The sequence below is a fragment of the Heloderma suspectum genome, chromosome 4, assembly GCF_057233095.1.
Source record: "Heloderma suspectum isolate Gila_16-S chromosome 4, 16-S_ref, whole genome shotgun sequence".
NCBI classification, from domain to species: domain Eukaryota; kingdom Metazoa; phylum Chordata; class Lepidosauria; order Squamata; family Helodermatidae; genus Heloderma; species Heloderma suspectum.
The window spans coordinates 7,297,071-7,324,939 of NC_139461.1; the positions used below are offsets into that span (position 1 = coordinate 7,297,071).

General features: G+C 51.4%; 1 protein-coding gene across 4 annotated transcripts; it reads right to left on the reverse strand.

Moving 5' to 3' along the window:
* Positions 1-55: 55 nt before the first annotated feature.
* On the reverse strand, positions 56-26,237 carry GFUS (GDP-L-fucose synthase). Of its 4 annotated transcripts, none has more exons than XM_084848587.1 (11): positions 22,795-22,853; positions 18,238-18,394; positions 17,724-17,838; positions 12,332-12,460; positions 11,170-11,243; positions 9,855-9,988; positions 8,716-8,780; positions 6,948-7,014; positions 5,753-5,832; positions 4,173-4,272; positions 56-2,151 (listed from the first exon to the last, which is right to left on the reverse strand). In XM_084848587.1, the coding sequence occupies exons 2-11, from the start codon at positions 18,381-18,383 to the stop codon at positions 2,096-2,098; spliced, it is 966 nt and encodes a 321-aa protein (XP_084704713.1). In that variant the 5' UTR covers positions 18,384-18,394; positions 22,795-22,853; the 3' UTR covers positions 56-2,095. The 4 variants fall into 4 exon arrangements, with proteins under 4 accessions (XP_084704713.1, XP_084704711.1, XP_084704714.1 ...); XM_084848585.1 differs by lacking the exon at positions 22,795-22,853 and adding an exon at positions 25,945-26,237 and having other exon boundaries at positions 475-2,151; XM_084848588.1 differs by having other exon boundaries at positions 475-2,151; positions 22,601-22,853.
* Between the last annotated feature and the right edge of the window lie 1,632 nt (positions 26,238-27,869).

Below are 27,869 nucleotides of genomic sequence, written 5' to 3' on the forward strand. Positions count from 1 at the left end.
CATTGGCTAGCCTCAGTCCCACCTTATGGGTAATATCAAAATAGCACACCTTAAAGATGGAAGGATACTGTATATTTTGGTTCCCAAGCTGTAAGTGAAGTTTTCCGTTAATTAAATCCAATTCTAATAAGTCTTGTGTAAATGAAATGCATGCGTAGTTCAGTGCTGACCATGCAGCAAAGGCTAGCACCAGTCATTCTAACTGTTACTCTTTAGCCAGCCCCACCCACTAGAGGAGGAGAAACTGTTTCACCAAAAAACACGCAGGAGGACTGGTTGGCAGCCCTGACCCATTCAAGCGCTGAAGCTTTTCAAACGTTTGAAATGGGCCCTAGCAGTATGGTGGGGCTGTGCATCCTGCCAGCAACTCTCTATTGCTCTCCCCAATTTGAGAAATCCTGCCTTAGCAACAAGGCCCAAATGCACTCTCATGGAAATGGTGGAATCAGTTCATGCAACTCAAGCATTAATTTTCAGAGGGAAATTTATAGAATGTCAGCCCCAGAATATTGCCTAATAGCTGTTGTGCACAGCAGGCAAAAATAGCTCCTTCTATTGCTGGAAGCAGACCACATGAGTATGAAAGACCTGATTTATTGAAGCATTTGATTACAGTGGTTTCTTGGACAGTCTTGTCTCAAGGATAGCTGTAAGCCAAAAGTGAAACAAGCTACAGAAAATTTTAATAAAGCCACTGACAATGAAAAGAGTTCTACCTGGCTTCTCTAGTGGCCTGTTGCCTTTAACCAACACTGGGGGGCTCTTGACATTTAATTGCTTGCAAACAAAGAACAGCTCTACCTTGGCAGAAGGCCTGCTCAAATTGAATCCTGGAGGCTAGCCCAGGTTTTGCCTTCCATGTCACGTGTGGTTAGGCAGCTCTACCCCAGTAGCATCACAAACCCCTCAGAAGGCAAAAACGCAGCTCCAAACCCTACAACTGCAACTCTGATCGAGTGATGCTGCCTTACACTCAGACTCGTGCGTCTCCTGCAATCATTTCAGCTGGAGATGATGGGGCTTGAACCTAGGACTTTCTGCATCCAAGGGGTACATTAGAACATAAGAACCCTGCTGTATCAGATGAAGGGTCCAGCATTCTGTTCACACAGTGGCCAACCAGCTGCCCACAGGAAACCCACAAGAACGACATGAGTGCAACAGCACCCTCCCGCCCACGTTCCCCAGCAACTGGTATCCATAGGGATGTTGCCTCTGATAATGGAGGTAGCATAGAGCCATCAGGACCAGTAGCCATTGGGCTCTATCCCTGAACTTTGGGCTTTTCCCCTCACCTGTGGCCATCTAAATCAAGGGTGGGCAACCACCTATTTTGGCCTACAAATCCCACCATCCCTCAGCATTGGCTATTCTGGCTAGGACAATGAGACAATGGATTCCTGCACTGAGCAGGGGGTTGGACTCGATGGCCTTGTAGGCCCCTTCCAACCCTACTATTCTATGATTCTATGACTTGCAGGCCAGAAGTCTGAAGGCTGCAAGTTACCCATCCCTGAACCTCTTCACATACTTGTTTTGAGAGTTGGAGAAGGATCAGGTAAGGATGGCAGGGTGCGAGTCTCTGCCCTTGAAGAGCAGTGTCTTCCTATGCCAGAATGGTTCCTATAACCACATCAGCTTCTGCTGTGGGTAACTGTCTCTTCCCAAAAACAGAAGGGGATTTGGGCAAAACAGCACTGTGCTGCTAGAAACAGGGCACTGGTGTTATGAAACAGGACAGATGATTAGTGTTTTGAGTATTTGATGTGTAAAAAACTGAAGTTGGGTTGAGGACTTGTCACCCCCTTTCCAAGATGTCCAGCAAAATGCTCAAAGCCAGTTTTCAAAATGATTGCTTGTAACAGGAAAACTGTAGCACCACCACCATTACCCCTAAATACATAATTATAGAAACAGCTCCATTTTCAAAGATCCACCACCCCTGCTTCAGAAAAAAGTGCTGCGTGTACCATGTTCCGGCACCCCATATGGCCCTTTTATTCTCATTCTTGGCTCTAGCAAAAGATGACCTGAGTTTGATTCAAACTTGCAGACAGCAGCAATGGCCAATATTTGACCACTCCTGTCCCTTTCGTCATTTCCTAGCGATGTCATAGTTGATGCAGAACCAGTCACATGTTTCCTTCACAGCTGCAGGAGAGAGAGGAAAAATAATCAGAACCAATGAAATCCAGATGTGGGGGCTCTTTTTGTTGAGAGATGGCCACTTTTCTAAGCACATTGACCCTTCAGCTGGTGCTAAAAATTGGCTCCCTATTAGCTCTAGAGAATTAAGTTTTTAATCCTCTCTAGAATTAAGCTTGAAAACAGGCAAACCAGGCCTCCACGTCTGAGAAGGAAGATGTCCCAGGGGCATGGAGGGTGGGGGTGGAGGGAAGCTTCAGTACTCTCCACTGCTTCCCCACTAGCTTCAAGAAAACAAAGCAAATTACACAAACTTGTACAGCACAGTCTGGGTGCAGAATTTAGCTTTTCTAGGCGCATGTTCCAAGATGTTCGACAGTTGCATCAAGTGAGTTCAGAAACCAACCCTAGGCAAAGAATTCTGCATCCTGACTGTAGCAGTTTTCATTTCAAGGGGGCGGGAAACGAATAAAAGGTATTTCTTGTCCTCAAGGCTGCAAAAATAGGCTTGAAACATGTGTAAGCAATGCCAGGTGACACCTCAGTGGCGGAGTACAATTGCAGCAGATCAGGGGCCTGCGTAGGTTCAGACTCCTGCCCTCCGGATTAACAGGAGGAGGGATGCATGCATCAGCAAAAAGCAAGCTTAGTAAGGTTCTCCAAGTTCCACCTTGAAGCTCAGTCCAACTCGCATCCGTGCCGGATTGTGAACATTTTTTTTCATATGAAATCTCAAATACTTGCACACGAAAGTACACAATCGTCTCCCATTGATTAAAGTGTGCTTGTGCACACTTTTCAAAAAGTATGGATTTTCTTCATGCACATTTTTCTAACGTGCACATCTTTCAAATGCATTTCCCTCCTACCCTGCAAACATCATTGGAAGCTTGGGTATGTACGAGCTTGCCTGCAGATTGCGCTCTTATTCAGGAGATGCAAACGGAGTAAATTCTGGTCATAAACTAACAAACGAGTTTCTCTTACATCCCTAAGCAGAAGCATCACATATTCAGCAAAAGAAGCAAATGTTGTCCTTGCAATAATGCAGAGGGAGGCTAGGCTGAGAGACAGGGACTGGCCCAAAGTTGCCCTGTGTGCCTTGTGGTTGAGAAGGGATTTGAACCTGACACACTGTCCTCTAAATGACACTGATCATTACTTTTACCAGCAGCCGAGAACCTGTCCCAGTTGGAAAGGGGTTAACTCCACATTTGGTAAGGGGCTTTTTTTCTTACCTCATCCTCTCCAGAACACAACTCAGTTTTCATCCCTAACTGGCACTGTGAAACAGATACTGGAAGGTTTCTTTCTTTCTAAGGGGGTGGGAATGCTGGGAGAGTGCAGAAAGCAAGGGTGCATTCCAGGAACAAAGCTGTTAATATGCAGCACCTTAAAAGCCTATGGGCCCGTTTGCACAATCACTGTAACCCACCATGGCTTATTTAAGTCACAGTGGGAAGTGCATGGGCGGGTGGGCATTTTGAATATTCAGCCTCTGGCAGGGGGTTGCCAAGGTTTGTCATGTCATCTGAACCGAGGCAGCAAGGGTTGTTTGAAGGTTAAACAACCCGCGAATGACCCATGGTCTGCTGTAGGGTTATTTGAGGGTTGTTTAACCCTCAGACAACCCCTACTGCCCAAGTTTGGATGACATGACAAGCCATGGCTTGAATATTCAAAAACCACCTGGCACACGCTGCAAGCCAGAGTGGGCAGCGGTGATCGTGCGAAGCAGGTCACTGTTCATTATGGCCCGAAGGTGCCTTCACCAGCAGCCTGCTTCATCAGAGACCTGACAAAGGTGTCACAGGGCTCAGTAAGAAAGGATGGGTTGGAGGACACGTGCAGCTTGTTGCACTGATGTGCAAGCCTCTAGGCTCAGTCTCTAGGAGGTTGCTTTGGGGGCAACTCAAGCATAGCAGGGCTAGGAAGGGCCTCCACCCTGGAAAGCGGCTGTGAGATGGACTGTCGGTTTAACCGAGTGCCGAGCAACTCCTCTTTTCGGAAGGCTTTGCTTTCCTCACCTTGCTCAAATGGCGTGAACTTGAAATCCGGGAGGTATCGCTTCAGCTTGTTGTTGCTGGCTGTTTTCTTGAACTGCCCGTCCGACTTAGTTGTGTCAAACTGGGAAGCGGGTAAAGGAAGGAACTCTGATCTTGCCTGGACCCTGTAATGCACCAAGAGGTCTTCCGCAACCCCCCTGCCCTTCGAGCTGGAGGTTTGTTTGTCTGATATATTTCTAGCCTGCCTTCTTGGGCAAGCCCTCACAAAATGCAGCCCACAATAAAAATGTGAAGTACACCAAACAGTTAACCAAACTAAACATAATAAAAAATTGCAAAGAAATAGTCACATGATAAAACAAAGGCCAGCAAAAAAAAAAATACATCAGTAAAGAAGTTGGTGGATTGAGCTACAGGTTTTTGGCATGCAAAGCATGTCCCCTAACATGAAGCTATGACACCCGCACTTCTGCAGCACCCCCATACCCCATCGATACCAAACTTACTTAAGGCTCAAGGTCCCAATCCAGTCCCCTGGTTTTCCCCAGATGGCCTCCGCTCTTTCCCCCAGCACCAGTCATTTGGCAGTTTCCCAACTCCTGTGCAATCCCCCCCCTCGCCCCGTTCTAAAAGGTTCAAATGACTCTCCTCAGACTTACTGGCAGTAGGAGCTTTAAAATGCAATATGGGGGGGCGCCTCACCCCTTTTTTCTTTGGCCCCACCCACGACTCCAATCTGGCCCTTGAGAGCTTCTCCCAAAATGGGATTCAGCCCTTGGGCTGAAAGAGGTTCAACACCCAAGCTATAGCTGAATAACCTGTGCAGTTCACGGGAAGCGCAGGGTTTTTAACACCTGCAGAGGTGGGTCACAGAATGAATAGGAAGAGTCTGGATCTCCTCTACGAGCAAAGCTTAAAAATATCAGGCATGTGACATCCTCTCTCTCTCATTCTGAGAGAGACAGGCAGAGGGAGAGACAGGCAGAGGGAGAGACAGGGAGACGAGACCAACCCCTCAGGTTTGTTCCATACATGCATGCAGCAATAAACCTTGGTTTGCCTCTGACTGCACACTCAAGGCGGCAGTCTGAACCACTAAAGCAGAAGTAGACAAGCTGGTGCCCTCCAGGTGTTTTGAACTACAACTCCCATCATCTCTGACCATTGACTATGCTGGCTGGGGTTTGTGGGAGTTGTAGTCCAAAACATCTGGAGCACACCAGCTTGCCTACCCCTCCTCTAAAGCGTGTAACTAGGTGTGATGTGGCACATGAAAAGATACTACTTGTTTCACCCGGACATGTACACAGACCATGGGGGTGCCTCTGTGTTTCCCCCACAGAACAAATAGCAGCTTTAAAGGGGGGGTATTTTAATCTGGAAAATCACACAAGAGGAAGGGGTCAACATGCGTCGCTGTCTCCTGCACACACATCACAATCTGAATCAACAGCTATCCGCAGTTCCAGGAAAACAAAGGGCTTTGCAGAAGAATCTTAAAAAGGTAGCAATGCTGCCTTTCCAAAAACCCAGAAGAGGAAGTAGAAGTTGTAAAGATCTTTGGAGCTGTGCAGTGCCTTGGAACTCGTTTGCAAGGATACCAGGAGCTCCCCCTTGAAGCCCATGGCCCCCATGATGCACTCGGCTGCTTCCTGTATGGAGACCTCATCTTCTTCCCCAACTAAAGAGAAGAGACCAAAATGAAACGTTCATGACATCCTGTGTCAGTTCCATTATCGACCCGTCCGCCCTGTTCCTCCTGCAAATGAACAGGCCCTGGAAGTTTGGAAAGGGTATCCCCTCCACTCTCCGCACTCATTATTTGGAGTTCTCCCTCCCCCCCTTCTGAAGATTCAGAAATAGTGCATTAAATGGTGGGTGAGGAAGGGAGCAGAATGGCTGGAAGGGGAGAAGGGAGGAAGAATCAGTTAAGGATGCCAGTGTGTACACAGATACAGGAGAAACGGCCAAATTGCATTTCCTTTTAGCTACATGCAGTTACTGGGCATATCAACAATGTAGACCGCAAAAGAACAAGGTAAGTCATGTGAGAGTTCAGGGACAAGAGTGGCACCAGCCTCTCTAACGCCACATTCCTCTCTTTCATTTAATTTCATTTATTTTATTTCTATACCGCCCAATAGCCAAAGCTAAAAAATTACAAAACATAAAACCTACAACATTTGAAAACAATTAAATGCCATCAAATGCCTAGGAGTAGAGCACAGTCTAATCTGGTGGCAAAGAGATGATGATGTTGGCGCCTAGCACGTCAGTGGGGAGATCATGCCACTATCAGGGGGCCACCACCAAAAAAGGCCCTCTCCCTTGTTGCCATCTTCTGAATCTGCCTTGGAGGAGGCATTCAGAGGAGGGCCTCAGATGTCGACCACAGTGTGTGGGTAGGTTCATGCTGGGAGAGGTGCTCCATTAGGTACTGTGGTCCCAAGCCTTCTTAAGTCAAAACCAGCATCTTGAACTGGGCTCGAAAATGTACAGGCAGCCAGCGCAAGTGGACCAGAACTGATGTTATATGTTCAGCCTTCTGGTCCCCATTATCAGTGTGGCTGCCACATTCTGCACAAGCTGCAGCCTCTGAACCGTCTTCAAAGGCAGCCCCACGTACAACGCATTGCTGTAATCTAACTTGGAGATTACCAGAGCACAGATGACTCTTCCAGCTCAATGGAGGACCAGAAGGAATGGCTGTGACAGAAGCAGCAGCCCACGATATGTGCAGCCTCAGAAGGGTGGGGGGAGTGTGCAGTTTTGCATGAGTTTTGCAGGCGGCCTTACCTGATAGAATGACGGGCTCCACTTCCTCATACTCCCTCAAGACCCAGAGGAACAGCCGTGCCAAGTCCTGTGGGCACAAGAGAGCAGATGTCTGTGTCCCCTCCTGATCGCCCAGAGGCGAATATCTGAACCTTGGGGAGTTTCTCCCTCCCTGCATGGTTCCACGCCCCTTAAGCCTGCTTCCTTTCCTATTTCTTTTATTATTTGCAAATTTATGGGTCACCTTTCGACCCAAACAGGGCCCCCCAAGGGGACCTAAGAGTTAAAACGTGCAACAATTCCTGCCCCCTGACCACTTGTCTGCACCCTGCACGCCCCTCACCACCTTTCCTTCTTTGCCTTCTAAGCATCCCAGTCGTTTCCAAAATATTCCCAATTCTGTGAAAAGATCATAAGAACATCAGAAGAGCCATGCAGGATCAGACCAAGGGCCCATCTTGTCCAGCATTCCATTCACACAGTGACCGACCAGCTGCCTACTGGAAGCCCACAAGCAGGACACGAGTGCGACAGCACCCTCCCGCCCATGTTCCCCAGCAACTGGTGTACAGAGGCAAACTGCCTCTGATACTGGAGGCAGCACAGAGCCATCAGGACTAGCAGGCACTGACAGCCTTCTCCTCCATGCATTTGTCTAACCCGCTTTTAAAGCTGCCCAGGCTGTCTTTGAACCCCAGCAGCGTTGCCATCGAAATAACAGGAAGGGCCTCACCGGCCAGCCCCTTCGCTTTCTCAGAGCACCAGCAGGAGCGAGCAGGGGCGCCACGGGGGGTGCCAAGCAAATGCTCCCAGCACAAGTGCAAGGCCAGAGTTGGAGCTCGGGAAATGGTCTGCCCCACGCACGCGCTCTCCTTCCCCTCTCCCTAGCCTATCCCGCTGAATTGGGGACAGGGCCCTTGTGCCTCGATGCGCGCACAGATCCTTCCCACAACCACCCTGCAAGGCAGGTCTCTGCACTGCAGAGAGGGGGCCGAGAGCAAGCAGAGAGCAGAGATGGGAGTGAGGTGCATCCTGAGGCATAGCTCCGCCTTTCAGGTGCTGCGCTACACTGGCCTTCTGTGCGAGGGACAAAGGGTCGCTTCCCTTCTACTCGGAGGCACATTAGACTATGAAGCGTATTCTACACCACATGAGCCAGCATGGCTTCCCCCAAAGAATCTGGGGATTGTAGTCTGGCGAGGGTGCTGAGAATTCTCCATGGGGGATCCTCAAGCCTTTCTCATGGAACTGCAGTGCCCAGGGTTCCCTGGCAAGAGGGGAAGACCAGCAAGCCAATTTAAGTCTGCAATGCAGACACACCTGAGGCCAACAGGTCATGCTGCAGCCCAGCGCTGTCAGCCACAGCCAGAGGCCACGCAGAGGCCTTTTCCAGCCCTCTCGCTCCAGATCCGGAAGCTCGTCCATTCACGCCACGTGCTCCGTTTTAGCAAGCTGGGGCCCAGGTTTGCCAGGTGGCTTTGGATACGTTGCTCACTCTCTGCCTGGCCTACTTCACAGGGTTGTCGCAAGGAAAAACAAGCTGAAAACTGTAACTACTGTACCCTGGAAGATGCTATAGAAACTCATTCATAAAATTCTGACAGGCACCTAGTGCTGGGGCAGTAGAAAATCCTCCTTACTATTCTATGACACCATTAAAAGCACAACCATATCCTGCAACACAGTTGCTTGCCCATTGCTGTAGATAGTCCACATCTCTGTTATTCCTCCAACTTCCTCCCCACACTGGCTTTTCCTCACATCCACACATCTCAGCAGTCAAGCTTACCAGAGAGTAAATGAACTGCCTTCTGGGCTTCCCTGTCCCCCAGACTGTAAGAGCGGTGCCATTTCCTGTAGGAGGAGAATGGAGGAAACGGACAAGCAGAGAACAGCTCCCTTCCCCAGCCCATCGTCCATGAAGCAGTCAATCTTTCCATCCCAGCTCATTCATGTGTAGGGACCAAACATAGCTCAGCAGCCCCAGTTCACCCCCTTATGCCCCACACAGTCCTGCAGGCTACTACAAATCCACTGAGTGCCAATGTTATGCCGGGTGCAAAAGTCCCATCATGCCGTGCTCTAGTCTGGACCCGGGACAAAACCAACATAAGCCAGTTTAAAAGCCCCAAGGCGTCCTCTAGATGTGTTGATGTGTGCCCTGTGAACTGCCGTTTCGAGATCCCCCGCCAAATCTGAATTTGGCTCGCCAGGGGAACCGATCTCAATTGCCAAAGCTCAACCCTGGATCATGTGCAGCATCCGTTTAGAAAAGGGGGCAGCTCTGGATGTTCCGAGGGTGCATTTTCCCGCACCCTGCATATCCAGAGTCACCGCTTCACATTTTGAATTACAGAGCAGGCATTCTCGGCCAGACAAAGTGGTTTGCAGGCAGGGCCTCTCTTAGAAATGAATCAGTGTCTCTAGCAGCTCCCTCATAAAACTACAATTCTCAGCTTCCTCTGTGGGGTGAGGGGAGCCATGACAATGAAGCTACATAAATACCTGCTTAAATGGGAACATTTACCCCCTCTTTCTCTCTCCCAGCCCTCGAATTACGGAGAAAAATGCAAGGTGGTCCTTAATTAAACCCATTTGCCCCACACTGACTGCTCCTATTGTAGCCAAATCGTGTTCCTGTGGCCTTCTGAAAACAGTAGCTAAGGGTGCAATTGTATGCATCCTTAGACAGAAAAAGTCCTGCACCTCCCAGCATTCCCCAGCCAGCATGGGTGGCTGGGGAATGCTGGGAGCTGCAGGACTTTTGCTCTCTCTAAACATGCATAGGATTGTGCTCTAAGAAGGTCATCACAAGAAGGGGGTGGGCCAGCCCCCCACTGCCTGCCTGTGATTCGGGCGCCGCCTCTCCTGTTTCAGGCAACAGCCCGACGCCAGCCGCAAGGGCAGATCCCTCGCTGCCACACTCACGCTTGGCCAAGTACACCTTGTGGATGAGGCCCGGCAGGACGTGCCCGTCCTCGATGTTGTAGTTATCGTGCGGCCCAAAGACGTTGGTGGGGATGACGGCGGTGAAGCGGCAGCCGTATTGCTCAAAATAGCCCCTGTGCAGAGAAACGGAGCAGGTGAGGGGGGAGGCAGTAGCTTTACTGAGCAGCACTAGACCCACTCGGCCCAAAGTCCACGATCCGGGGTGTTCGCCTGCACAGGCATCTCTGCCTGGCTGTGGGTAGAGGGCTGCTCATTGGAGATACAAATGAGACAGCTTATATTAACATATATATTTGAAAGGGAATTGTTAAGCCTTTCCCCCCTCCTTGAGTTTTTTTTCTCTTTTCTTTTCCCTGTATCAAAGGAGATGTTAATGAGTACCATATATTGATACATTTCATGATATGAATCCTCCTTTTCCCTTTTTCTGTATGTCTGCGGCTGCTGCTGCAGTTGTGTTGCAAATAAAAAGATGTTCAAGAAGTGCAATAAAACGTTGCAGCACATCCTCACCTCCTAACAGAAGTGTCCTGTTCAGTGCTCGAGCCAGCAAGCCAGCTTGTCCTCCCCCGGGATACTGTAAGCGAGCCTTCCCCAATCTGGTGCCCTCCAAATGTTTTGCACAAATCCCAGCATTCCTGACCACTGGCCATGCTTTCTGGGGCTGATGGGATTTGTAGCCCAAAAAAACTGGAGGGCACCAGGTTGGAATTCAAGCCAGTCATCTCTCTCTCTCTCTCTCTCTCTCTCTCTCACACACACACACACACACACACACACACACACGTTTTCCATATTTCTTTTCTAGAACACACTCAACATTCTGTGGTTACTAAGCATGCTTGATCCTCATTCAGCTGTTTTTGGAATTCCTCTTTTTCTCAACTCATTTTTGTGTTGTGGTTTGAAAAAATTGGTATTGTTGCAAACCTCAGGGTTCCCCCGAGCACGCTAATACGTCCCTCTTTTTCCCGAGGTGTCAGCACTTACCGCCTGTTGGCACTCAGCACCCTAGTTCGCTGTTAAGAGTCATGATGACCAGGGAAACCAGTAGATGCAAGTTACTCATGGACTCAGTTACTCAGTTTATGTCAGAAATCCATATACTGAACCTGGAAGTTCACTGTCTTCAAAGACACACTACTTATCCCATAGAAAAACCAACAAGCCACTAACAAACCCTTTGGGTAGTAATTATGGGCTGAAACAGGGAACACTTCGCAGATGAGAAATCAACCTTGCTTTTCAGGGTGGGATGCCGTGCAGGATGGGGGGAAGACCAGAAGGAACTTACCTGTTCTGAACATCAATCATCCTCTTTGCATAAGAATAGCCAAAGTTAGAGCTGTGAGGAGGTCCACTGTGGATCTGGAAGGGAATGCTGAACTTCATTTTGGATTACGGTGTTGGTGAGTGTCACAAAACCAAAGTCGCGGGGACTCTTGAGACCCAAGAAGAGGGCTGGGGAGGAGGCAGAGGCCTCCCCTGTCACATAGAGATACTCAGAGAGAGAACTGGACACCCAAGATGGTGCAGAGGAAGAGAGCAAACTCCAAAACAATTCCAGTGGTGGGGAAATAAACACTGAGCAAGCAAAGCTGAAAGCCCCCTACAGACGTGCATCCAGGCAGAACAATCATGCATGAGGGAGGTGGGGGTGGCATTGGAGCAGCAGGTTCCACCCACAGGTCGGGGTGGGGGAGGAGGCCTGCAGCCACAGTGCCACTGACCCCTCCCTCATGCACGCTCGCTCCACTGGAGGCTGTTGTCTCCGATGTCAGTGGGGCGGTCCAATGTCAGCAGGGCGGTGAATCCGCTCCAGGTTTCAGTCAGCTTCGCATCTTGGATGGCTCCTTTGGAGTTCTGACCGGTTCTTACTGAAACCCAGAGCGGATTCACCGTCCCACTGACATCAGAGACACCAGCATCCACTGGTTCACTCTACCCAAATGCATAGCTGTTGCAGGGCTGAAATCTCCTCAGTTTTTACAGATCACAGAATCCGAAGTTTTACATGGCACAGATTTCCAATTTTTTTAAAAAAAACAAAAAACTTGTAAACTGCTCCAGTAGTCTTTTCTGGCTGACAAGCGGGATAAAAAAAATACTTAAAAAAATAAGAAATAAGAAATCATTTTTAGTACAGAGGACACGCAACCCTTTGTGGTCACCAGCCATGGGTGCCATTTTCCCTTCAAGCTCAAACTGCTATTTGCTCATGTCCAATGAGTCATGTGGGGAACTATCAGAGCCCAGATTCTTCCTAGGACATTCCCCCTGCACAGACCTCTTGGAGAAAGGTTTGCGATGGGGCTGCCAGGATGAACTGGGGCCCGGTGTCATTAGCAAACGGCAAGCCCAGACCAATCATTAAGAAGGCGACCGGTTGCAAAAACCTCCCAGAGTTGTGAGAACCCGTCTCAAGCAACACGAAGCGCGCAGGCAGCAGCCCTCACCATGGTCTCATCGATAGGGTAGGTAGTCTTGTCAGGGAAAATGCAAGTGGAAAGGCAGGAGACCACTTTCTGAACGCCAGCCTCATACGCCGAGTGGAGGATGTTGTCGTTGATATGCACGTTCCTCCGCTGGAGGGGGGAGGGCGGGGAGAGACAGACAGACAGGAGTTAAGCGTACAAAACGTTCTGGCCAAAGATGCTCTAAGACGCTTTCAGCCAGCGGTCGGAGTGTTGGACTGGGACTCGAGAGATCCCGGCTCTAGTCCCCACTCGGCCATGAAGCTCACTGGGTGACTTTGGGCCACTCACTCACTCTCAGCCTAACCAGCCTCACAGGGTTCTTGTGAGAATTAAATGGAGAGGAGGAGGATCATGTATGCCGCCTTGGGCTCCTTGAAGGAAAAAAGGCGGGATATCAGCGTAACAAATAAATAATAAATCACTTTAATTTGTATGCCGCTTTTCCACACAATGTGTCCAAAGCATCTCACAACACAAGAACAGCGGTACAATATAATAATATTGTGTTTTAAGGTTTTAATCTTTTCTAAACCTTTAATCCTTTGATATAGAAAAGTAAGTAATGGTAATAGTAACAATAATACCAAGAAAACAGGAACAACAATCCAAACAATTCATTTCACTGATACTAACAGTATAACATTTTAAATTCATCACAAAATAGGCAGTATGTAAGATTTGAAACCAGGTATCAAAGAATGTACTGATCTGTCTTTGCACAACGTATATTCCTGCCATCTCTCTTCCTCCTCTTTTTAGTTTTTTTTTAATTTCATGGATTTTTAAGGTACAATTTTGCATTTCAGACATAGCATCCCTCTCTGGAACAAACAGAAACAAACTGTAAATGCATAAAAGGAACATCGAAGGAACAAAAAGACAGGATAAAAAGAGGAAGGAGCTCGCCTCCAAGCTTGGAATATAGCGTACAGGAATACATGTATGTAAGTGGCATTAGGAGAACGAGCAAACAAAACCTGCCCGTACGCAAAACTAATAAATAACAGGGAGAAAACTGAGATGGCTTTTTACATTTCAATTCTGCATTAATGGCTGTTCTGAGAAACCACCTTAGTACCGAGGACTGGATGTTGCTTTTAGTTGAGTTGATCTTTTGCCCATGGTAAGCAGTCCTTATTCTGACAACTCCTAATTGTGAGGGGAGGTTTTTTGAGGGGGGTGGGGAGCGGGTTCCATTTCAGAGCTATTTGGAATTTGTCTGCTTCAAGAAGAAAAATTATGAAGTCCCTTCTGAAAATTATGAAGTCCCTTCTGAAAATTATGAAGAAGTCCCTTCTGATCACCGGAATTCTTTACAAGTCAAGGATTCTCAACAAAAGTGCTTTTGAATCAAAAGGCCATTGCTCCTTAATCTGCGAAACTCCCCATTTGCACAAAAGGATAATAATGCTGATCTACCTTGCCCTGAACATTCAAAAGCACCACAGGACTGCTACATGTTATGACTAAACATACCACTCAACTGTCCATACTGACAGCATCAAAAATTAACTGTTCACCTGGAGCCTGACAACAACGTCAGAGGTCTGGGGCATGATCCTGCGTAATACAGGTCACCCCAGCTGCAATGCTCTGCTGCATTTTTCTGTTGTTATTGCTAAACATTTAAGGCAGCAATCCTCCACCCGCTTACCTGGGAGTAAGTGCCATTAAACGCAATGGCATTTACTTCTGAGTAGACACTGTAGGACTGCGCTGATTCCTACTTCGCACTGAGGCTGGAGCACATGTACATACACAAACACACAGGTCCTCCTCAAAGCCCATCCAGGTCAACACACGGACAGCTTGTCAAGGCTACGTTTAATTAGCACAGCCAGCCAGCAAAGGCGGAGGAAACACGACCTGCGCAGCTGGCTAAAATGTTACTGCTCCTCACGAGGTTAGCCAGAAGCAGAAGAGGAGGGGACCCCTGCACCCTTAGCAGTGGTCATGAAAGCTGACATTCCCCAACTGTTAACTGCTCTTCTCGGGAGGGGCTGTAGCTCAGCAGCAGATCACCTGCTTTGCATGCCGAAGGTGCCAGGTTCAAGCCCCGGCTTCTCCAGGTAGGACTGGGGACATAGGAAGCGGCCCTATACTGAGTCAGTACCATTTAGCCCAGTGTCGTCAACGCTGACTGGCAGCAATGGCTATCCGGGGTTTCAGCCAGGAGTTTTTGCAGCCCTATCTGAAGCTGCTGGGGGTCGAACCTGGCACCTTCTGCATGCAAAGCAGGAGCTCTGCCATGGTGCTACGGCCCTTTGACGGGAAAAGACCTTTGCCTGATACCCTGGAGAGCAGCAGCCAGTCAGCACAGATAATACTGAGCCAGATGGACCAATGGTCTGACACAGTATAAAGCAGGGGTGGGCAATGTGTGGCTCTCCAGACGTTTGGGCCTCTGGCGCCCAACATCCCTCACCACTGGCTATGCTAGCTAGGGCTGCTGGGAGCCGTAGGCCAAAATATCTGGATGGCCGCACAATGCCCACCCCTAGCATAAAGGGAGTTTCCCACGACAAGAGCTGCGTCCTCTTCTGCAGCAGGGCACCCTACGTGTTATGCAGGAAGCCGTGGGCAACTGGCCAGCTGCAAGCCTCACACACACAAGGAGACATGCTGCTGGGACTGGACGTTTGCCTGACCATGTGCAGCCGGCTTTTGGGTTAAGGATGATGTGGCTGCAGATTACACTGCCCCGCCCCACAGCAAACAAACCCTCGTCCGAGGTGGCACGGTGTGACGCGTTTTGCTATGTGGGCGTGTGTCTGTATACTGCTGAGCCCTCCTGTATCCGGGAGAGAGAAAAGAGAACATCTGTGGCGTGCAGCAGCAGCCCTCGCCTGGAGCAAGGAAGCAGTCCCTTGGAGTACTGAAAGCAAAAAGGATTAAGTGGGGCGAGGGGGGGGCACATTTTCCCAGACCACCATGAGGTGAACGAGCACCAACTCCTCCTTGGTTTTAGAGATCTGCCATTGGGTTGTATCCAAGGTTAGTCTAACTTGGGAGAGCCAGTGTAGTGTAGTGGTGAGAGTAACGGACTGGGAGCCGGGAGATCCGGGTTCTAGTCCCCACTCGGCCATGGAAGCTCACTGGGTGACTTTGGGCCAGTCACAGACTCTCAGCCCAACCTATCTCACAGGGTTGTTGTTGTGAGGATACAACGGTGAGGAGGAGGATAATGTAAGCCGCCTTGAGTTCCTTGCGAGAGGGAGAAAGGCGGGGTATAAATGCAATAAATAAATAAATAAATAAATAAATAACTGAAGTCCCATTTGTTTCAATGGTCTGCTCTAAGTAGGACTAACACTGGATACAGCTCCTTGAGGCCTCTTGCTAGTCAGACATTTTAAAAATGCAAAACCTCACGGTTGCCCCCTGAAGCTGAGAGGACACCAGGTTTAAAGGGGAGCCCAAGGAAATACTTCTTCACGTGACACATAAGCAATTTGTGGAACTCATTCATAAAAATAAAAATGAAAGCCACAATGCAAATGTGTTAGAAAGCAACCAGTCCATTTTGCCTGAACCATATACCACTACTGACGATGAAATGATACTACTTCTCTTTCCAACGTAACCATTTTTGATGTTAAAACAATCAAATTCTATAACAATTCATATCATGAGTTCAAAATAAAAACACACAATTTGCAAATGCGTGTATTAAATATGCAGGCTGGTACATATCCTCTGACTTGCTCAGTTGATTCCATGCAGAATTTGAGTTCTCTTGGGGTAGTTGTATTTTGGTTTCCTAGGCTGCAATCCTATACACTTTATTTTCCCAGGCATTTTAGCATTTTAGCTTTCTAAATTTTTATCTTTGCTGTTTTAAATCTGTATTTTAAACTCTTGCACTGCTGCTAGGTTTTATTGTGGTTGTATTGTTATATTGTGGTTTTAATGTTCTGTATATTTTAAATTGTTTTATTGTGTGTTGTTTGGATTTAATTTTTGTGAACTGCCTAGAGAGCTTCGGCTATTGGGCGGTATAGAAATGAAATAAATAAATAAATAAATAAAATACATACTTACCTGAAAGTAAGTCCCATTTAACTCAATAGGACTTACTTCTGAATATATATGCATAGGATTGCACTGCTAAGGTCTTAAGTAAAATTAACAACCAAATTTGAAAAAAATAACAGCATGGCTCTGTTCCAGCCATTACCCAACCCCATAACAACGCTACAAGCAAGAAAGATCTTGGAATTGTTGTTGATCACAAGCTGAATATGAACCAACAATGTGATGTGGCTGCAAACAAGGCAAATGCTATTTTGGGCTGCATTCATACAAGCATAGCTTCCAAATCCTGGGAAGTACTAGTTCCCCTCTACTCAGCACTGGTTAGGCCTCATCTGGAGTACTGTGTCCAGTTCTGGGCACTACACTTTAAGAAGGATGCAGACAAACTGCAGAGGGTTCAGAGGAGGGCAACGAAGATGATCAGAGGACTGGAAACAAAGCCCTATGAAGAGAGACTGAAAGAATTGGGCATGTTAGCCTTGAGAAGAGAAGGCTGAGTGGAGATATGACAGCGCTCTTCCAAGTACTTGAAAGGCTGTCCCAGAGAAGAAGGCCAGGACCTCTTCTCCATCATCCCAGAGTGCAGGACACGGAATCATGGGCTCAAGTGACAGGAAGCTAGATTCCAGCTGAACATCAGGAAAAACCTCCTGACTGTTAGAGCAATACAACAATGGAACCCATTCCCTAGGGAGGTGGTGGGCTCTCCCACACTGGAGGCATCAAGACGAGGCTGGACAGCCACCTGTCAGGGATGCTCTGACTTGGATTCCTGCATTGAGCAGGGGGTTGGACTCGATGGCCTTGTAGGCCCCTTCCAACCCTGCTGTTCTATGATTCTATGATAAACATGGGAGGGGGACCAGTAGGGGAGGGGGAGCTGGTGGCCCAGGAATCCCCCCCCCCCATACACACAGAAGGGGGAAAACCTGGAGACGGGCCGCATTGCACCCCACGTCTCCATCATACATTGCTTGGGTGTAAAATCTGTACTCACCTTCACTTCAAATGCATTTTTGTGCATGCCCCCAATCCCCCCACTTCAGCTGTTTTCAGAAGAACTTAACAGCTGACATCTGCTTAATTTAGCATTGATCTACATAACATAACGTACACACTATTTGGGGAGGGGAAGGGGAGAAATGAGGTTTCCTGAGGCTGGTGTACTCCCTGCCCATGGTGTACTCCCTTCCCTTTCAAGAACAAATTTAATCGTAAATCACCATGGGGGCCCCAATTCAGGCTGAAAGGCGACTCATAAATTTATAAATAAAGTCATATAATAAAATTATAAATGAAGTTATAAATAAATAAACAAATAAGTCAGCCTCCTTACCCAGAAATCCAGGTTGTACTTCATATTCCTGAAGAGACCCCCCACCATAGCTGCCAAGTGAACAACGTGGGTGGGCTTGTGTTTCTCAAAGAGGGCCTTGGTCTCGGCGGCATTCCTGAAGGGAAGGAGAGAGGCGAAGGATGGAAAAGGACTGCCATTCCTCACCCCACCGATCTAACAGTCCAGTACACCCTGTATATATTCATCTAGCCCTGCTAATCTCACAGCCTCGGGGCACCCCAAAAGCAAACCTTAAGGAAATACACAGAGACCAAAAAAAAAAGCTACACACAGACCTCAAATGTGTGCCCAGAAACTTTCTCCATTCTATCACAGATCTCTGTGCACAGAACAGGGGAGGGCTCCTGGGGGAACAGCTCAGTGGGTGGACTTGGCCAGCTTGAGAGTCTAATTGGGAAACGCTGCCCTCGTGGACTTCACCAGACTGTCCCAGGAGCTGCCGCCATCACAAGCAAGCAGAATTTCTGAAGCTCCAGCAGAATAACTCACTCACGTTAAGTCAGCATCCTTGGAGGACACGAAGACCCACTCCTCGTCAGGCCGCTTTTCTCCATCTGCTACCACCTTCTCGATGGCCCTTCCCACAAGTCCCGAGCCGCCAGTCACCAAGATGCGTTTCAGCCTTGCCGGCTCAGCCATGATGGCAAGATCTGTTAGTGTAGGGTGCAAAAGGCAGACTAAAGCATTAATTAAATCTACATAATAAATAGCATTTATATCCGCCTTCCCCAACCCAAGGATGTGCTGGACTGCAGCTCCCATCATTTCCAGCCAGCATGGCCAAAGGGAAAGATGGGAGTTGCAGTCCACACATCTGCAGCTGGGAATAATGGGAGTTGTAGTCCAACACATCCGGAGGGCACCAGGTTGGGGAAAGCAGATTTGTATAGTATATGTTCAAGTGTTGAATGCACTTTGCAATACGTTATTTCGATAATACGTACAATGGTGGAGAGCCACTGTGGTGTAGTGGCTAGTGTTGGACTGGGACTCCGGAGACCTGGGTTCTAATCCCCACTCAGCCATGAAGCTCACAGCGTGGCTTTGGGCCAGTCACTGACACTCAGCCTAACCTGCCTCACAGGGTTGTTGTGTGGATAAAATGGAGAGGAGGAGGAGCATGTAAGTCGCCTTGGGTTCCTTGCAAGAGGAATAAAGGCGGGATATAAATGTAATAATAATAAAAATAGCCCTGTAAGAAAGGCTGGTATTATTATGTCCATATTGCAGAGAGGGAAGCTAAGGCCATTTCGTACATTCGTGGCTGAGATTAAAACTGAATCAGGGGCTTCCACCAAACCAGGGTTCATAGGCAGTTGGGTCTTGCTTTCGACTGGGCAGCAAGTTAACACTCGCGGCTTCCCCCTAGTGCCCCGCTGAACATGCCTCAGCTGTAATAGTTGGCTGTTCAATTACCCCAGAAGACCAAGCTCTGGTTTCAAGCACCCCGGCCCACCCAAGGGAAGTTCTGGAAGACCACCAGTCTGCTTGGGCAGAGAGGGGAGGCACAATGCAATGGGGCAGGCACCCCTCCCGTCAACTCTTTCTGCCCAGGAGGACACAGGTGGTACCCAGGGCTGCTTTGTGAGTGACTGCAAGAGTTAGTGATTCATCCTTTCATTACGTTTTAATCCCAGCCTTCCTCTAAAGAGTGGGGTATAAAGGGGGGCATACAGGGTTCGCCCCCTCCCTGTTTACTCCTCACAACCTAGGGAAGAAGGCTAGGCTGAGAGAGAGTAGGGCCGGGCGGGGTGCGGGGTGTTGGCTGGTCCAAGGCGACCAAGTCACTGCCTCACTACTGACCTGCAGATCTGAACCCAGCTCTCCCCCACCCTAGTCCAACACTCTAACCGCTACATCAGCCTTCCCCAACCTAGTGCCCTCAGGATGTGCTGGACTGCAACCCCCATTACCATGGGGAATGATGTGAGCTGCAGACCTCACATCTGCAGCTGGGGGTGAGGGAGGGTGCAGCCCCACGCATCTGCAGCTGGGGGTGAGGGAGGGCGCAGCCCCACGCATCTGCAGCTGGGGGTGAGGGAGGGCGCAGCCCCACGCATCTGCAGCTGGGGGTGAGGGAGGGCGCAGCCCCACGCATCTGCAGCTGGGGCGACGGAGGGCACAGCCCCACGCATCTGCAGCTGGGGTGATGGAGGGCGCAGCCCCACGCATCTGCAGCTGCGGGTGACAGAGAGCGCAGCCCCACGCGTCTGCAGCTGGGGTGAGGGAGGGTGCAGCCCCACGCGTCTGCAGCTGGGGCGACGGAGGGCGCAGCCCCACGCATCTGCAGCTGGGGTGATGGAGGGCGCAGCCCCACGCATCTGCAGCTGCGGGTGACAGAGAGCGCAGCCCCACGCGTCTGCAGCTGGGGTGACGGAGGGTGCAGCTCCACACATCTGCAGCTGGGGTGATGGAGGGCGCAGCCCCACGCATCTGCAGCTGCGGGTGACAGAGAGCGCAGCCCCACGCGTCTGCAGCTGGGGTGAGGGAGGGTGCAGCCCCACGCGTCTGCAGCTGGGGCGACGGAGGGCGCAGCCCCACGCATCTGCAGCTGGGGTGAGGGAGGGCGCAGCCCCACGCATCTGCAGCTGCGGGTGACAGAGAGCGCAGCCCCACGCGTCTGCAGCTGGGGCGACGGAGGGCGCAGCCCCACGCATCTGCAGCTGGGGTGATGGAGGGCGCAGCCCCACGCATCTGCAGCTGCGGGTGACAGAGAGCGCAGCCCCACGCGTCTGCAGCTGGGGTGACGGAGGGTGCAGCTCCACACATCTGCAGCTGGGGTGATGGAGGGCGCAGCCCCACGCATCTGCAGCTGCGGGTGACAGAGAGCGCAGCCCCACGCGTCTGCAGCTGGGGTGAGGGAGGGTGCAGCCCCACGCGTCTGCAGCTGGGGCGACGGAGGGCGCAGCCCCACGCATCTGCAGCTGGGGTGAGGGAGGGCGCAGCCCCACGCATCTGCAGCTGCAGGTGACAGAGAGCGCAGCCCCACGCGTCTGCAGCTGGGGCGACGGAGGGCGCAGCCCCACGCATCTGCAGCTGGGGTGATGGAGGGCGCAGCCCCACGCATCTGCAGCTGCGGGTGACAGAGAGCGCAGCCCCACGCGTCTGCAGCTGGGGTGACGGAGGGTGCAGCTCCACACATCTGCAGCTGGGGTGATGGAGGGCGCAGCCCCACGCATCTGCAGCTGACAGAGAGCGCAGCCCCACGCGTCTGCAGCTGGGGTGAGGGAGGGTGCAGCCCCACGCGTCTGCAGCTGGGGCGACGGAGGGCGCAGCCCCACGCATCTGCAGCTGGGGTGAGGGAGGGCGCAGCCCCACGCATCTGCAGCTGCGGGTGACAGAGAGCGCAGCCCCACGCGTCTGCAGCTGGGGCGACGGAGGGCGCAGCCCCACGCATCTGCAGCTGGGGTGATGGAGGGCGCAGCCCCACGCATCTGCAGCTGCGGGTGACAGAGAGCGCAGCCCCACGCGTCTGCAGCTGGGGTGATAGAGGGCGCAGCCCCACGCATCTGCAGCTGGGGTGATGGAGGGCGCAGCCCCACGCATCTGCAGCTGGGGTGATGGAGGGCGCAGCCCCACGCATCTGCAGCTGGGGTGATGGAGGGCGCAGCCCCACGCATCTGCAGCTGGGGTGATAGAGAGCGCAGCCCCACGCGTCTGCAGCTGGGGTGATGGAGGGCGCAGCCCCACGCATCTGCAGCTGCGGGTGACAGAGAGCGCAGCCCCACGCGTCTGCAGCTGGGGTGAGGGAGGGCACAGCTCCACACATCTGCAGCCGGGGCGACGGAGGGCGCAGCCCCACGCATCTGCAGCTGGGGTGAGGGAGGGCGCAGCTCCACACATCTGCAGCTGGGGTGAGGGAGGGCGCAGCTCCACACATCTGCAGCCGGGGCGACGGAGGGCGCAGCCCCACGCGTCTGCAGCTGGGGTGAGGGAGGGCGCAGCTCCACACATCTGCAGCTGGGGTGATGGAGGGCGCAGCCCCACGCATCTGCAGCTGACAGAGAGCGCAGCCCCACGCGTCTGCAGCTGGGGTGAGGGAGGGTGCAGCCCCACGCGTCTGCAGCTGGGGCGACGGAGGGCGCAGCCCCACGCATCTGCAGCTGGGGTGAGGGAGGGCGCAGCCCCACGCATCTGCAGCTGCGGGTGACAGAGAGCGCAGCCCCACGCGTCTGCAGCTGGGGCGACGGAGGGCGCAGCCCCACGCATCTGCAGCTGGGGTGATGGAGGGCGCAGCCCCACGCATCTGCAGCTGCGGGTGACAGAGAGCGCAGCCCCACGCGTCTGCAGCTGGGGCGACGGAGGGCGCAGCCCCACGCATCTGCAGCTGCGGGTGACAGAGAGCGCAGCCCCACGCGTCTGCAGCTGGGGCGACGGAGGGCGCAGCCCCACGCATCTGCAGCTGGGGTGAGGGAGGGCGCAGCCCCACGCATCTGCAGCTGCGGGTGACAGAGAGCGCAGCCCCACGCGTCTGCAGCTGGGGCGACGGAGGGCGCAGCCCCACGCATCTGCAGCTGGGGTGATGGAGGGCGCAGCCCCACGCATCTGCAGCTGCGGGTGACAGAGAGCGCAGCCCCACGCGTCTGCAGCTGGGGTGATAGAGGGCGCAGCCCCACGCATCTGCAGCTGGGGTGATGGAGGGCGCAGCCCCACGCGTCTGCAGCTGGGGTGAGGGAGGGCGCAGCTCCACGCGTCTGGAGAGCACCGGGCTGGGGCAGGCTCCACCGCACCACCCACGCGCGTGCCTCCTTGCGGGACACACGGCGGCAGGCCCCTGCCCGGAGGCGCTCGCCGTCTGGCGCTCGGAGCAGGGGCGGGGAGACCAGGCCGACCAGCCCGAGCTCGTGTCAGTTCACCTTCCCGAGGGTGGCGAAGAGGGGCGGAGGCAAGGGGTGCCCCTCGGCCCGGCCCGCCCTGGGGAATCGCTCCCGCCGTGCCCCTTGGAGGGCGCGGGCCCCCGCAGGGGCCGGGCAGCACCGCGGCAGCGCCCGGACAGAGAGGCTCCCCTGCCCGCGCCCCGCTCCCTCCGCGGCACCCCGGGCCCGGGCACCTCTGGCGCGCGCCGGGCTGCGCGCCCCTCCTCTCCTCCTCCGCCGCCGCGCTTCCTGTAAACGCGGCAGGCCGGCCGAGCCGGGCACGCCCTCCCCGGGCCGGCGGCTCCCTGGGAAATGGAGTCCCTGCGCCGGCTGGGGGGCCGGGGCGCCCGCCTCGCCGAGCGCGCGCGGGGCAGCTCGGCCGCGACCTCGGCCGGGAAGGAGGGATGGCTGTTACCGATGAGGATGAGGATGAGGATGGGGATGGGGAGGGAGATCAGGGTACTTCTGAGCACGTGCAGAGAGCATTTCCCTCCTCTTCCCTGGGGCTATGGGGAAGGCGCGGTGGCTTCCAACCACCCGGGTGAGCGCCCAATCGTTCTCCCCCTTTTTAGCGAAGCGGGGCGCGATCCCATGCAAGGTTAGACCGAAAAAAGCCCTACAGCGCCCAGCATTCTCCAGCCAGCTACGCTGGCTGGAGAATGTTGGGCGCTGTAGGGCTTTTTTCGGTCTAACCTTGCATGGGATCGCGCCCGAAATTGTATCTCATCAGGATGTAAGAGGAGCCCTGCTGGACCAGACCAAGGGTCCATCCAGTCCACCATTCTGTTCACACAGTGGGCGCCCAGCTGCCCAAATGAGGAGCCCGCAACACCCTGCCTTTCGGGTTCTGGAGCAACCGGTATTGATCCTGGAGCGTATACATAGAACAGGGCTAGTGGCCATTGATAGCCTTCTGCTCCATGAATTTGCCCAATCCCCTTTTAAAGCCATCCTAATTGGTGCCCATCGCTAGGTCTTGCGGTTAGAGAGCCAGTGTGGTGTAGTGGCTGGAGTGCTGGACTGGGAGTCGGGAGGTCCAGGTTCTAGTCCCCACTCAGCCATGGAAGCCCATCGGGTGACTTTGGGCCAGTCGCAGACTCTCAGCCCAACCTACCTCGCAGGGTTATTGTTGTGAGGATAAAATGGAAGAAGGAGGAAGATTATGTATGCTGCCTTGAGTTCCTTGGAGGAAAAAACGGCAGGATATAAATGAAATAAATAAATAAATAAATTGTGGTAGCCCATTCCATCTCAATTTCTTAAAGGAGCTTGAAGTGGCATGTATACATCTCCCACGCCCCCACCCCTTTTATCCTCCAACGATCCTGTGAGGTAGGAGAGGCTGAGAGATGGTGACTGGCCCAACAAGGTCCCCCAATCTGAGCTTTGTGGCAGAGCAAAAGGCTTGGATCTGACCTCACCCAGTCTTCATTCACATCGCTGCATTACCCAGAGCAGCCCTGAGCGTGTCTACTTGGAAGTCAGTCCCAAAGGGGCAGATTCCCCAGTAGCTATGTTTAAGGTTGCAGTGGCCTTAATCTCACTCCACAGCAGAGTTGTAGACAGCAGAGAGTGTGGTCTTATTGCTGATTAATTTGTATTGTGTCATTTGTATTGTTGTTTTTATGCCATTGTATTTTACCTGGATACCTTCGTGGGAAGCAGTATATAAATTTGAATTAATAAAATTGTGTCCCTATCTCTTTGGACAAAACCGGTCCCCCCCCCCCCCCGGTCATCTCTTCCTTCAAAGCTCATTTCAAACCTACAGCAGTTCTTCAGTTCAGCCTTTCCCACCCTGGTGCCCTCCAGATATGTTGGACTAGCTATCTGGGGGATTCTGGGAGTTGCAGTCCAACACATCTGGAGGAACCAGGTCAGGGAAGGCTGCTTTAGCTCCACAGCTTTCACCCCCACCTCAAAGGAAATCAAACTAAGCTTCACAAAGAATGAAAGTAGCTCTGTTGGCCTTAAGCAAAATTCCAAGCATAATACCTTTATTAGGCCAACTAAAAGATTTTTTTTTTTTTAATCTGCAAGCTTTTGAGATATCTAGAACTCTTCATCAGGCTTTTTCTAACATCTTGCCTGATGAAAAGATCTGGAGATCTTTAAAACTTGCACATTTTTTGCAATTTTTTGGCTGGTGTAATGAAGGTCTTGTACTAAACGGATAACTGTGCCCCTGTCCAAAGTCTTTCCATGTTATTCGTAATGAATAGCTCCATCTCCTCCCTTATGTCCATGCCATTCATGATCTTTCAAAACATTTATTTTATACTGTTCTTATGCCATCACTCACATTCCCTGCTCTTATTTATTACATTTATATCCCGTCTTTCCTCCAAAGAGCTTAATAAGGCATGCATGGTTTTCCCCGCCTGCCTAGTTTATCTTCACAATAACCCTTTGAAGTAGGTCAGGTTGAGAGATGGACCGGCCCAAAGACACTAGTGAGCTCCACAGATGAGTGGGGATTTGAGTGGACTAGGCCTGGCCTGGTCCAGCACCCTAACCACTACACCACACAGGCTCTTTTTTACACGCTACACGTGAAGCAGCAAACACCAGCTCCTCCTCAACTGCACCCTACTTCCATTTCATGGACCTTTCACTTTATCATTTTTGAATTTTTGCTCCATTTTGCAGCCACAGCTCAGAAAGCAGCTTACACTTTAAAATCCCAAAATACAATCACATCAGCTAAAAACACAAAATACAACAGATAGTTAACAAACTATGGCAATGAATACAGCATTGCGGTGTTCCATGTGCCACCCACTAAAATGCCAACTGTCAGTCAATTTATCTCCTTGCCCAGCAGGATTTTTTCTCCTGAAAATTGAGTTTGCGTTTTTTTAACCCATCCTTCTATTGCCTAGGAGAGAGCTACTCCTGGTAGGGACGAATTCCATATTAAGATCGTACATTTGCCTATCTGGCAGGCAGAGGCTACATAATTATGTTTGGTGGGATCTTTGCTCTCCCCAGGTCTTTCTGCTCAACCATGTTAAAATCTCGCTATTTATAGCATTCTACCTCACATTAGCTCTAGTTCTTTATCTTAAACATCTATGCCGCTTGACGCAAACAGGAGCTTCCGATCCAGTCATAGCTTCTGCACCCAGCCTCAAGAAGGCCTCTCCCTAACACAGCCAGGCTTACAGCTAACTTCAGAAGCATCTTGCTGAAGTTCCATCCCCTTTTGAGTTTAGGAACTTTTCTCTTTTTTTCCCAGAACTCACTTTGCTCCTGGGGCGAGTTCCCTAGCCCCAGAGCTAGGAACACTTTTTGGACTTAAAACAAGCACAGAGCATATATAGAAGTAATCACTCTGCACTTACAGTTGGCACACACTTTGTTGTTCAGTCGTGTCCGACTCTTCGTGACCCCATGGACCATAGCACGCCAGGCCTTCCTGTCCTGCGCTCTCTCCCGGAGTGTGTTCAAGTTCATATTCATTGCATCGGTGATGCTATCTAGCCATCTCATCCTCTGCCGTCCCCTTCTCCTTTTGCCTTCAGTCTTTCCCAGCATCAGGGTCTTTTCCACAGAGTTTTCTCTTCGCATTAGGTGGCCAAAATATTTCACCTACAGCTTCAGTATCTGTCCTTCCAATGAGCACTCAGGGTTGATTTCCTTTAGGATGGACTGATTTGACCTCCTTGCAGTCCAGGGGCTCGTAAGAGTCTTCTCCAGCACCACAGTTCAAAAGCATCAATTCTTCGGCACTCAGCCTTCCTTATAGTCCAGCTCTCACAGCCATACGTTGCTACTGGGAAAACCATAGCTTTGATTAGACGGACCTTTGTCGGCAAGGTGATGTCTCTGCTTCTTGCTATGCTGTCTAGGTTTGCCATAGCTTTCCTCCCAAGGGGCAAGCGTCTTTTAATTTCATGGCTACAGTCACCGTCTGCGGTGATCTTGGAGCCCAAGAAAGTAAAATCTGTCACTGCTTCCATTTCTTCCCCTTCTATATGCCAGGAAGTGATGGGGCCAGATGCCATGATCTTAGTTTTTTTAAAGTTGAGTTTCAAACCAGCTTTTGCACTCTCCTCTTTCACCCTCCACAAGAGGCTCTTTAGATCCTCTTCACTTTCTGCCATTAGGGTGGTATCGTCTGAATGAATAGAAAATACAATGAATTCTTGTCCACAGGACACATTACATTCATACTCTGTGACACGTGTGTGTCTGTGTACACGTGCAGTCCCAGGCCTGTCACCCAGCATCGTGTGGCCCTCAGGGCCAGATAGGGTGTCCTGCCCCTGCCCCTGCCCTACACAGAAGGGCTCCAAAAGAAGCCCACTCTGGGTAGCTTTAATCCATTCTTTGGCACAGAGGAGATCCTATGCCCTTTACTCATGTGCAGTCATGAGCCATGACCATGAGATGGCAGCAGACAGGCCGTTTGCTTGCACGCTCTTGGCTTTGGCTGAAGGTTCTGGAATTCCACCCATGTCAGTTTCATTCTTGTTTAAAGGTGATGCTGGGAGCATCACAAAAATACCACCCTCAAACATCCATGCACCAGGTTCCATGTCACTGGGGTTGCTGGTACCTACACTTATAGCATCACCGCACCAGCCCAGCAGACTCCCGAGCCATTGATCTCCATGTGCTATAGGGGCACGCAGAGGTGCCATCAGCCCAGAATATATGATATGCAGAGCGTGTGGGACCCCCACACAGAATTCCACAGAAGCCGCTTTGGCCTCCAAGTATAAGGCAAAGTCTAACAGCACTCCAAAACGGCAAGCTGGATACTTCAAGGCAGGGGTGTTAAACTTCAAGACCTGGCATCCCCAGAAGGCCCTGCCTCCTTCCCCTGAATTAAACACCTTTCACCTGACCATCAACTGTTTGGTGCTTTCCCGGTTTTAGTGCAGTTTTTCCCACATTCTAAAAGGCTGAGATAAAAACATAAGAAGAGCCCTGCTGGATCAGACCAAGGGTCCATCTAGTCCAGCATTCTGTTCACACAGTGGCCAAACAGCTGCCCGCAGGAAACCCACAAGCAGGACATGAGCGCAGCAGCACCCTCCCGCCCATGTTCCCCAGCAACTGGTGTACATAGGCTCGCTGCCTCTGGTACTGGAGGTAGCATAGCGGCATCAGGACTAGTAGTCCTTGATGGCCATAGCCGCCGCTGCCTCCTCCACCATGAACTTGTCCAACCTCCTTTTAAAGCCATCGAAAGTGGTGGCCATCACCACACCCTGTGGTAGTGAATTCTGTAGTTTAACTCCGCGCTGTGTGAAGACGTCCT